This window comes from Abrus precatorius, unplaced genomic scaffold (assembly GCF_003935025.1).
Source record: "Abrus precatorius isolate BTA unplaced genomic scaffold, Abrus_2018 Scaffold8, whole genome shotgun sequence".
In the NCBI taxonomy this organism is placed as follows: domain Eukaryota; kingdom Viridiplantae; phylum Streptophyta; class Magnoliopsida; order Fabales; family Fabaceae; genus Abrus; species Abrus precatorius.
This window is the reverse complement of record NW_020874428.1, coordinates 28,354,535-28,365,979: the sequence shown is the minus strand read 5'-3', so window position 1 is coordinate 28,365,979 and position 11,445 is coordinate 28,354,535. Positions and strand designations below refer to the sequence as shown.

The 11,445-nt window shown below is 34.5% G+C and overlaps 2 protein-coding genes across 4 annotated transcripts; both read right to left on the bottom strand.

Moving 5' to 3' along the window:
• Positions 1 to 426: 426 nt before the first annotated feature.
• Positions 427 to 3,427, bottom strand: LOC113848239 (ribosomal RNA small subunit methyltransferase NEP1-like). Its single transcript, XM_027477658.1, has 8 exons — positions 3,291 to 3,427; positions 2,994 to 3,209; positions 2,772 to 2,864; positions 2,368 to 2,512; positions 2,159 to 2,269; positions 1,989 to 2,071; positions 1,852 to 1,909; positions 427 to 692 (listed from the first exon to the last, which is right to left on the bottom strand). The coding sequence occupies exons 2-8, from the start codon at positions 3,177 to 3,179 to the stop codon at positions 613 to 615; spliced, it is 756 nt and encodes a 251-aa protein (XP_027333459.1). The 5' UTR covers positions 3,180 to 3,209; positions 3,291 to 3,427; the 3' UTR covers positions 427 to 612.
• A 1,347-nt stretch (positions 3,428 to 4,774) lies between these two features.
• Positions 4,775 to 10,160, bottom strand: LOC113845911 (protein root UVB sensitive 6). Of its 3 annotated transcripts, none has more exons than XM_027473605.1 (13): positions 9,573 to 10,160; positions 9,349 to 9,447; positions 9,060 to 9,173; positions 8,348 to 8,419; positions 8,145 to 8,255; positions 7,949 to 8,068; positions 6,721 to 6,822; positions 6,561 to 6,633; positions 6,376 to 6,456; positions 6,225 to 6,289; positions 6,015 to 6,116; positions 5,738 to 5,920; positions 4,775 to 5,047 (listed from the first exon to the last, which is right to left on the bottom strand). In XM_027473605.1, the coding sequence occupies exons 1-13, from the start codon at positions 9,873 to 9,875 to the stop codon at positions 4,979 to 4,981; spliced, it is 1,494 nt and encodes a 497-aa protein (XP_027329406.1). In that variant the 5' UTR covers positions 9,876 to 10,160; the 3' UTR covers positions 4,775 to 4,978. The 3 variants fall into 3 exon arrangements, with proteins under 3 accessions (XP_027329406.1, XP_027329407.1, XP_027329409.1); XM_027473606.1 differs by having other exon boundaries at positions 6,015 to 6,113; positions 9,573 to 10,130; XM_027473608.1 differs by having other exon boundaries at positions 8,348 to 8,395; positions 9,573 to 10,130.
• Between the last annotated feature and the right edge of the window lie 1,285 nt (positions 10,161 to 11,445).

Genomic DNA, 11,445 nt, shown 5'->3' with positions numbered 1-11,445 from the left:
CAACTAAAGACTGTAAAAGAGCTACATTTTCATTTTGTTAGATGTTTGAACAAATTCGACAAGTCATTTTGTATCAACAAGCATGCCTAGCGAAAAGAAGAGACAATTGTTTCACAACAGCATTTAAAACCATAATTTTATTTGGGTCTTGCAATTTTTTCTCTCGTAGTATCCCAAATCAAACCTACCTTACCCTTGAAATCGAGTTAGCAGGATTGATTAGCAATTTCACACAGCCTCCTTATACAAGAAATCAATTCCTGTTATTTGTGCCTAATCTTCATATACTTGCCGCCTTTCTCTTTTGCTTCTTCGTACATAATGCCAAGAACAGCTTTAATAACTATTAAACAAACAGGTCCAAGCCTTTTAAAACAACTTATTTACTTAGAAGAGCCCCATAAAGAAAATAAACCGTTTCACTTGCTTAAATATCACTTTTACTGGCATTGTAACCAATTCGAAAGGAAGGAGTTATTTACAAGCCCTAGATAAATTCCATAAAACAAAGCTGACATTCCCCAAACAGAAGTTTGTTCTTTGGCTGAAAACTGTACACTTAGAAAAAAACAAATTTCCTTTTCCATATACGTTTGAATATATAAATAGAATTTAAAAGATCTTCCATTTCTGCTCCAAAGCTTCACAGATGAGCCCCAGGCAGCATTTAGCAGCAAGTGGATATTCAGAAACTGCATCAGCAATAACACACGTTAATATAACTTCTATGTAAAGTAGTATAGAAATAAAAAAACAGGGGCAATGTTACAACAAACTCAAGGTAACAAATTTGTAGTTATTTGCAAAAATACAACAACAACAAACCAAGCCTTATCTCACTGGGCAAGGTCGGCTAAAATAAGAAATAAAAATAGAAATTGTTCTCTCAAAGCGAGAAAGCTTTGCATAGCACAGTATGAGGAAAAAGTCAATATTTCCTAGTGGTAAAAAGAATAATATAATACTGAAAGGAAAGCCCTGTATCTCATACTTGGAATAAGTGCAGGAGAAAATAAAATAAAATCTGTATCATTCTATTATCTCTTCCTTAGGAAACAGGACAATTCCTAGGAGTTTATAATTAATTAATAATCACAAAACCACAAATCCAGAGATAATAACTTAAACCCAAAGGAATCACCCAGTCTCTAAAGCACCACAGTACATGAAATAGTTTTAAGCATGTGGATTTATCCTGCATAAATTATTGAAAAACATTTCAAGTAGATGCATAAATGCATTATTCTTGAGAAACTATGGCTTATATACCTATACAATACATACCTAGGCTTTCTTTTCCCTATTTTTGGGGATAAGAAATATATCAAATAAGCAAGAAGAAAAAAATAAGAGAATAAAATATCTCTAGAATGAAAAGAGCAAAAAGAAATCAATACACTAATCCAATCCTCCAATCTCAATGAATAAATAGAAGAGAAAGCGCAAAATGAGGCCATTCCTTCACCTGGAGATTCATATCAGGCCATATGTCCATATTCACATGAAAAATTTCAGCTCTATATACTTCATAAAATACATGATAGGATAAGCAATGAATGTTTCATTTTTGTTCCTTCCTTTACTCTTACTTGAAATTTATATCAGCTATACATTATTTAAGCTCAGGTATACATACCTGGCTTTAGTCACTGGCACACTACTATTTACCAATATCTAAATCAAAATTTATTTTCAAACCTTACACTGGAATGAACCTTTAAGTAAAATCCCAAAATTCTCTCTCTCTCTCTCTCTCTCTTCCATTAAAAAGAACGTAATCAAAATACAAATAACAAGTAAATTAGTTTTTAATATTAAAAAGTAAAAAAGCACATTTTTCAATAGTTAAACCTGAAATATAATCATGCAAATAGTCCTCTTTTACTTTCCCGTTCACCATTGCGCCCACCTGAAAACACATAAGGAGCTTATAAGGATGTTTGGAACCAACATATCACATCATATCATATTGAAAAATTAAAGCATACCACAAAAACTGGACTCAAATCATTGTTCCAAACTGAGACATATTCCTCTATGTCAACCAACTTTTCTGAAGTATAAGATAGACCTGCATCCCATGCTTACTGTAAAAATCACAGTAGAATAAAATAAAAATAATACCTAAAGTTTTATAGTTTCAAACAGTATAACCCACCTACTACGTGGGAATTGACAGGAAAATGGCGGGTAATAGGTTCCTCAACAACACGTAGAAGAATTTCATTTGAATCTTTGGCCCGCACTGAAGATTTTTTAAGTAATTCCACTATATTACAACAAAATAATAAAATTCATCATATTACACAAACTACAATATAATAGCCGGAAATAGAATAAAGGAAGGAGGAAATCAAGAAAGTTTACTTATGACACCACAGAATCGTTTACACGTTCGTGGTATACGAACATGAGGATTGACTTCAAACAATGCTCCTTGATCGATTTTAACGTATATTGCCCCCACCATGCCAGCTTTATTAAGCGGGCTATCCAGGATGCAACGGAGAGCCTGAAGAAGTCAAACAGTTAGTTCTGATTCTGAAAGATATTTACACAAGCATGCACAATGCAAGAGAAACAACATCAATTTGTTCACAAGAGATTACACCATTTGTAGTAATCCACAAAATAGGGGTATGGAATATGAACCATACTCTATTATCATGAAAAAATTAGCCTTTGTTTTAGTCGAATATCGTGTTATGTATCCTCTACTTTATCTACTCCGTTCACTATATTTGAAGAAGAAGTGTTAAAGTAATACGAACCTCGTGAATTATGTCAGGCCGATAATCATTTAGATTCTTGTTTTGCTTCAGCAGAAAGTGTGCATCCTCGTCTGAGTTTAGAATTTTTGAGTTCTAAACCAAGCACATGAAAACACACGGATAAATAAATAAGAATGACACAAGCTAAAGCATATATTTTGATATTTCCACCATAATTTAGAGAAAAGAAGCAATAAGATGATGATTGTTGATTAAAAATACCTTCCTTACGAGACCCCTTTTGAGAGAAGCATTGTCAAGGATGAATATTGCAGGAGATATCACGGTACGTGGAGAATGGACGATAGGGGAAGGAAATAGTTGGTTCTTAGGATCAAATTTTTGCTCATTGTGAATGTGAATGGTCAAGTTTGGGGGTTGTTTCTCTACCCTCTTCCGCTTAGGCATGATCGCTTCTCTTTACAGTAAGACAAGTATCTGAAAGGATAATAGAGATGCATAATGAATGCATTGTCAAAAGACAAATATATAATATGGCATGGCATGGCAGATACATACCCACTCGCTGTCGCTGAGAACGAAGGTTGCAGTCGCCGACGTGGAGACTCAGACGATTGCGGCGTCAAGATTGTGGAAACTAAAACACAGGTATCTTCCGCAATCCTCTTTGTGCGGATACGACGTTGACCTGCTGTGATCACTGTACTTACTTTCAGTTGAATATTTAACAATACTTTTATCTCCGCATTTTAGAAACATTGGGCCATTGGGTTTTTTTACGGGCCTTGGAACTGATTTAAAATATTTATAAATAAAAAATACATAATTGTATTAAAATTATAAAAATACATTAAATATCTTTCTTTTTAATAAAATTTTATTATTATTAGTTATATATCATGCCCTTAGGTTAATATTTTTCATTTTTTATATAGAAACACAGTAAATTTTGAAATGTAAATGTTAACAAAATTTAAAGTCGTTAACTTAATTTTTGAATTAAAATATTTGATAAAATTATTTGTTAAGCTAATTAACATATTTAAAATGATATAAAAATTTATTTATGATTTTTATATTATTTCATTTATTATCTTGTAAAAATTATTTTGAAGAATTCACATATTTTTTTGTTAAATATTAAATATTTTATTAAAATAAAATAAAATTGTTTTGGAGAAAATTGAAGGTTTTCATCTAAGGCATTATGATAATCACGTTGAAGATTTCATCTAAGGCATTATGATAATCACGTTGAAGACTATTGACATTGATTCGAACAAAATGTAACATAAAATATTAGTAGTGCTAGATAGCCTACATTAGACTGAGAGAACATTGGAACAGTCATTTGTTGTGTCATTTAAAAAAGTAGTATAATTGATCATTGTTACGTATAAAAGTGAGAATCTCGTTTTTCCCTCGATTGCTTATGAGTTCCATTTTCCGTATATTTCCTTCTCCGATTGATACAGTTATATCGATATTAGATGATTTAGATTATGCATGCATTGAGGTACCATTGTTGCATTCAGAGATTAGATGATATTTTTGGCACAGTTTGTCATTTTGGTCCTAAATCCCCTCTTTTCAAACTCACTTCGACTAAAATATATTTCACAAAACAAAATCCTTACATATTCTAGTCCAAACATACCGGCTCCTTATACTTCCCGCTTTAAGAAAACAACTACAAAAGAAGTCTTTGAGCCTGGCTTTAGCTTAATCAAACTTTATTGCACGATTAAAACTACAGGAATGCAACATCGAGTTTCACTGGTCTTTTATCGTATATACATGTACAAGTTTATGAACTAAGCTGCAAATTTGAAACCAAAAAGCATATATAACAGTGATGCCCGCTGTAAAAAGAATAAAGAACAAAAAAACAAGAGGAAAATAGAAAAACAGAGCCACACAAGCCCTGCGGGGGACGGGGTTGAAAAGTAAAACCTTAAAGAACATTGGTATTTTTCAACCAATACAACACAAAATTGGTATTTTAAGTGGTACACCGTCATGCTAACAACTCCTATAACTCAAAGGCCATCCATGCTTAACATCCTGTGGAAAGTTCAATTGGCTTTTGTAAGGATCAAGGATGGCACGATTCGACTTGAGCATTGCAAGTTCTCTTTGGACGATGGTGATTTTAATCTTTAGTTGCCTGACTCATTTCACATCCAGAGCAATCCAAAAACTTTAGGCACTCAACCCAACAGCAGCCAGCTGACAATATGAGAATATCATCTATTATCATGTGGATACAGCCTAGCTCGACCAGGATTTAGAAGTGATTCGGACATTGTCCAACCCTGCAAGCAAATACATTATATGCACTTAGGCATTTGCAATGACTTACATCATATATACAGTAATTGAAGAAATGCTCATAAATTCTTTACCATGAAAACAAGACCTCAAATGTCAATTATTAACAAAAAGATTTGTAACTGCACATCCCTAATTCCTTATATACCGAACCAAATATCAAAATCTCCCCCCACAGAATGGAGACTGTTTCAAGATGCAATCTCCATCACAACTACCTTCATTGCAACTACAGTAATGAACTCCCTGATGAAGATACGAATAAACTAGAATCCATACCTTTATGTTCAAACTCTCAAAATATTAAAAATTATTTATCCTTCCTTGGAAATTACCTAACCCAATTGAATGCTCAAGGTATACTCACCCATGACAGGGCATCATGCAACAAGGCTTGGGAGCCCGAACACAATTTTTGGGATAGAGACAAAAATGACAGTCTGAATTAATACCTCTTCCTAGTTATTACCCCCTCTCCTAAAAGGGCAACAATGTCCATTGACCAGGATAGGCATCATTAGACAAACAGAAGGCCATCGACATATCCAAAAATTCAATACCTCAATAGCGACAATTACATTCAAAGATAACATATTCAAAGCCAGGCCTAAAAATACTGCAGAGTGAACAAGATAGGATGCAGAACCAACAAATTGATATTTTTGCTCCACTACCTGCTCCTTAGCTTTATTCTTGAAAAGCCCATAAGAAATTGCCACAATCTTGCAAGAATCAGCTATAGAAGCCTCAAGATCAGCAACTGTGCCCATCACATTTGTGTTAAGATCATCCTTTTGCTTCAAAGACGAGGCCTTGCCTTCATTTGATGATTTTATGAAACTCATGAGCACGTGAGCCTGCAAAATGAGGTTTTTAAATTTGAAGTACTTTTCATATTAAGAATTTCTCAATCTGTTTTTGACAAATTTGTAAGACAGCCATATATCTCACATGAAATGCTGCTTTCAGAATGTCATCTGACTTTGCCTGATCCTTGAGCACAGCATAAACCTTGTGTTTCGAAGGGTTATATGTTACAATATACCTCTCCTTCTGTTACCAATTTAAGAAAACAAAAAGAATGTGTCATGTCACAAATTCAGTAAAATATAAATTGAAGAAAGGAGTTGAAAAATCTCAAGCTCTCAGAAAAGGGCATACATCAAACAGAGGCTCTATGGCAACATATGCACCAGGGTCTTGGAATGCTTCCTTGACTCTTGATCCTACAAAAACCAATTAAAAATAAATTTTAATTTTCAGACAAATGGTTGAGGTTGACAAGTAAAAATCTTTCAGTCCATTGATATACCAAGGACAACAGGCTTATCTTTCCATGGAAAACTGAATATGTTCTCATTCATATTGCCCTCCTGCAAAGTGGGAACTCGTCCTGAAATGGATTAATTTAGTTAAAATAAGAATGAGGAATATGGTGGAATAGTATCTAGTACTGGGATGTTAGATGCTAGTGCATCTACGCAGGTGTTATGATACCTGTCCTGAGGAACGACTCAACAGCCACACTGAATCTTGCGCTGTTAAGTGTGTGCAAAACCACAGATTTTACCTATTAATGCATTAAGCTTTAAATACACAATCACCAGAATGGAAGTACAGCTAGATTAACATCATCATTACAAATACAAAACCAAACCTCTCTGTAAGAGCTAAGGATATATCCACATGAAAGGAGAGAAAATGTGGTGACAAGCGATGGATTCCTTTTTGCAATCAATATGCTCAAACCAGTTCCTAACTGCAAATTGATAAAGAGATTCAGCAATTGATTTCATCAAAAGGTGAAGAAAAATACAAGGTAAATGTTACTAACATAGATAGATTCTAAAAAATATAGAAAAATTTCAAGAATTACTATTGATACAAGAGTTAGCATATAGAAAGCATAAGCTTAAAGATCAAGTCATTGTAGTGTCATACTAGAATTTTGATATTGTGAGCTGTTTTTAATGTTCCCTTGGTTTCTTTACATCATAATTTAATAATTTTATAGGTTTAGTAAGATGCCACTTTTAGCTAAGTTTATATTTTCAGACCAGGGTTGCTTCAGTAATTTCCAAGGATCTGGTCATAACTATCGTTAAACTTGAGATTTCTGTTATTAGGGAATCAGTGGATCATATTTTAATGTCCAATTTTTATTAATGGATTCAGTAGTATAACAGTAAGTCGCAATTCTTGCAAGAGCAGGATTCTATTCCCAACCTCCTTAAAATGACTAGACAAGTGATAATTAAACTGATGTAATTATTTCTTTCGAAGGACACATTTTCATCATTGTATACAGCCAAATTGTTCTCTTGGCGGTGTAATGCATTCAAAGTATCAAACCTTCAGTGTTGTTTACGCCCAAGGAAACCCAGGCACAAAATTGTTCCTTGTTTGAGTCCCAATCATCCATCAACCCTGAATTTTTCCATTATGATGACATTGTTCAAAGGGGTAAACAATCACTAATATGACTCATAACAACCCTTCTTCTTGCCTATTAACTATTATTATTGTCTTAAGATAAATACCACAGACCTGCTATCCATCCTCCTTCTATGTACAGTTCTAACCTTAAATTCACCTAAGAAAACATAATTTTGACCTATGAAACCCTGGTTCCCCTGCTGTATGTATTATTAGCCAAAATCAATCAGCTATATTTTGGACCAATATTTTTGTATGTTTTTCATTTATGTCATTAAACATTAAATTAAAGTAATTACTTCAGAAGTCATGGTGTTCAAAGCATATAATGGTCATGCAAGCACAGAGCTGATTCATGATTGATTGGATAGCAATGAAAAGGATCAACCTGATCAACCCGGTTTGCCAACATTATAATTAATAGAAATTGTTGAAGTTCAGAAGCATACCAGGTCTGCAATATTGCCAACACATTCTCCTTTAGCAGTGACATCCCCTATGTTCTCTCCTTTAGCAAAGGCTTTGTAAATTGGTGTCCGAGTTGATGTGGATGTTACAGCAGCAACATTCTAAGAGAAAAAATTAACAAATAAGCCAGCAGAACTGACATAAAAGTGAATCACCTGCCACAAAAAGTCAACAAACCTTCACTACATTAGCAGCACATGCCAAAGGAAGAAATAGATGTGGCACTGCAGCAGTTGCCAGTTCAACACCAGCACCCAACTCCATGAGAAGATCACCAGCAAACCGCAACTGTAACACAATAACTTTCAGATAACAGATTGTGGGATAGCTCCAATTTGTATTATCGAATTGACCAGAACAAGCAGCAAGAAAATTACTACCTGTTTTAGGTCATAATCAAATTTCTTTCCTTGCCGAGCAAAAAGCATCTTCCCCACGCGACCAGCACCATCCTATGTATATTATTCATGGTCATACTCACTTGAACAGTACTGATTAACAGTATTATGACAAAAAAGTCAACCTCAGATTTTTTTGAGGGTGCAAAAAGACAAGAACATGTTCACATGAAAATCAGATTCAAGCCAGACTTAGGAACCCATTTATTCATTCATAACAACCAGAATGTTGGGGATTTTTCATATGTTCATAAGTGTACGACAAAATACAATCATGTTTACACTTTGAGTGGTTTTCCATAACCAATATCACAAATATTAAAAAATGTATTAAATGAAAGCTTTCAAGAGAAAAAGAAGGTTCATTAAACAATAAGAAACCTCCAAAATTCAAATAAAGATCAGAGCAAAGTAAGTAGTACATCTTCATCGAGTAACTATTATGAGAAAGGAACATCCTATCCATAATTCCTTCATTAACTCCATATAACACGTATCATTTTGCCTTTCAATACGTGAAGGTTGACAAAATCCCAACCCAAAAAGAATCCAAGGAAAAACGAACTAACCAGGTTACCAAAACACAAGGTTAGATAACAGCAACAACCTTGCTCATCATAAAAGTTACTTTCAAACAAAGCCTGCAAACTGAAAGTAGTATTTGTTTGTAATGGTGGATAGAATTGATCGTTACCTTGAGAATCCAGTTGATGGCAACAGCCCCAGGAGTAGCTCTGTTTCTAGAGACGCCAACCGAACTCAAAAGGGTTTGAGTTGTGAAAACGCCCATTGCTCCACCAAAAAAGTGCTACAAGGAAAACAATTATACCTTATAAAGCATTCATCAATTAAACGTATCCTTTAATATGAGGCTTAAAGAAACTCGAGATCGAAATTAGTAAAAGATGAACAAGGAAACACATCGCAGTAACTTCAAATAATTAAAAACTATGATTTCACGGTGGAAGATGGAAATAAAATACCTTAAGAGCTCTCCATGTCATGTAGGGGACATAGGAAGGGGTAACACTATCAGGGAAGCCTTCCGGAACGACATAGGATCTAACGAACGACATGAGTTCCTGCATTGATAGCAAGGTTTATATTCTGCTTTGAATGGAAACGAAATTGATGAATGAATAATTGATCATGCAAGTGGAATAGCAATGCTTGTTTGAAGAATCATAGAGAAGAGAATAGAAGATACATCGAGAGGGGCCTGAGGAGTATGCAAGCTGAGAGGACGAAACGAATTCTTCTTGAATCGGCCACAGGCATCGGTCTCTGCCACGTACTTCCATCGACGCCCATCGATTTCCTCGCAGCAGATCATTCTCAAGCTGGATTCAAGCGGCGCCGTTTCGAGAAGGGGAGTAGACGCCAAATTGGCACTTATACGCAGCGTTTCGCGGATGAGAATATCTTGAGACGACGATGCTGCTGCTCCTGCTATGCTACTCGTCGAATTCGCAGATTGCTTCATACTCATGTTCATCGGATTGGGAGCCATCGATCCAAAGGGCTATTTTCTTCCTTCTACTGTTTTGGTTTATTCTAATTTATAGAGAGAAGAGGGGATGGACTAATAGAATTTTTAGAGCATAGTTTTCATCGAAAGAAAGTGAATATGTGAAAACACACATTCAACATGGCGAATGGAATCACCGGAACTTCTGAGGCATCTACGACGTCGCTTTGCTTCAATCACTGCCCCTTCGTCCTCCAATGTCCCCCCCCCCGACGCCGCATTCCCCAATTGTTAGGACCTCTTTTTCGCTTTAATAATAATAATAATAATCTTATTAGGGTAGTCTCATTATTTCAAATTGTTTCAATATCGCAATTAACCTTTTCTTAAAAATATATTAGCCGTTGATTTAAGATCTATGTTTTTTATAACAAAAATAATAAGTTAGCAATTTGGGAGGAGGAAATTAAAAGAAGATGGAAATCCTATAAAGTGATTAATTATATGGAAATCCTATAGATATGGACGGTGGCGATGTGAGTGATGAGTAAGAGGATAACCTAACTGCTAGTAGTTGTTAGCTTTGAGAAATGAGAACCACATTGCTCATTGCCCAACGTTCATAGTTGGCACCTGTCCTCTCCACCGGCAATTAAAGGCCGCACTTTCCTTTTTGGTGGGTCACCCAACATCAATTCAATATTTATCTGCTTTTTCATTCTCATCTAACTAAACCAATTCGTAATTAACTTGAATTTTCATTCTGTCTTCTTCTAATATATATTTTTTTATTCATTGATATTCTAATATATGTATTTGATACCTTATTACGACATAGTTTCTTATTTGTTTTATCTTCCTTTCAAACATCCAATTCTAGGAATTTAAGCAGCCAAAGAGAAGCAGAGGATTTAAATATTTATGCCTTTTTCGTTTTGAAAATGCATCAAATAATTTCAATTAGCCTAACAAACGCTGCTTAGTAAGTGAGTTGAGAACGCGATGGATCTCATGGAATCGAGAGAATCAGCGTCTGGATTAATGTTTCACAATCGTATCAATCCAAAAAACCAAGTTCTTTATCTTACGATGCTGGCAAACTCAAAACTATTTAACAAGTGGGTTGATAGGATAAAACTAGAAAACAGGAGTACTGCTAGAAAAAAAACTTTCTCAATCACTCAAGTTCCCACTACTATAAATAGTTATAGATCCATGTATTACATGTGACCATAAGTAATGCATCTCTATCATCAAAGTCTTACGGGCATGTCAATACATTTCTAGTTATTTTAATTCTTACCTTCACTTATTACGAAACTTATCAAGCAGTTGTTCCAGACTATGCCGTTATTACTATAGACAACTACTTTCATTGCACCACACTTCTTTATCTATTGTTTGTTTTTCTAATATGGTATAATTCAACGTGTTCGTTAGCAAAGAATAATAGTTCAGAGAAAATTTGACTACTAATCACGAGCGAAGGAGAAGATGAAAAAAAATAAAGAAAATAAAACCTTGAGAATCGTATTTTAATAAGCTTTTACCAATTAATACTTGATTAATATTATAAGAGTCATGTAGAATCTATGTAAATGTATAAGACAGC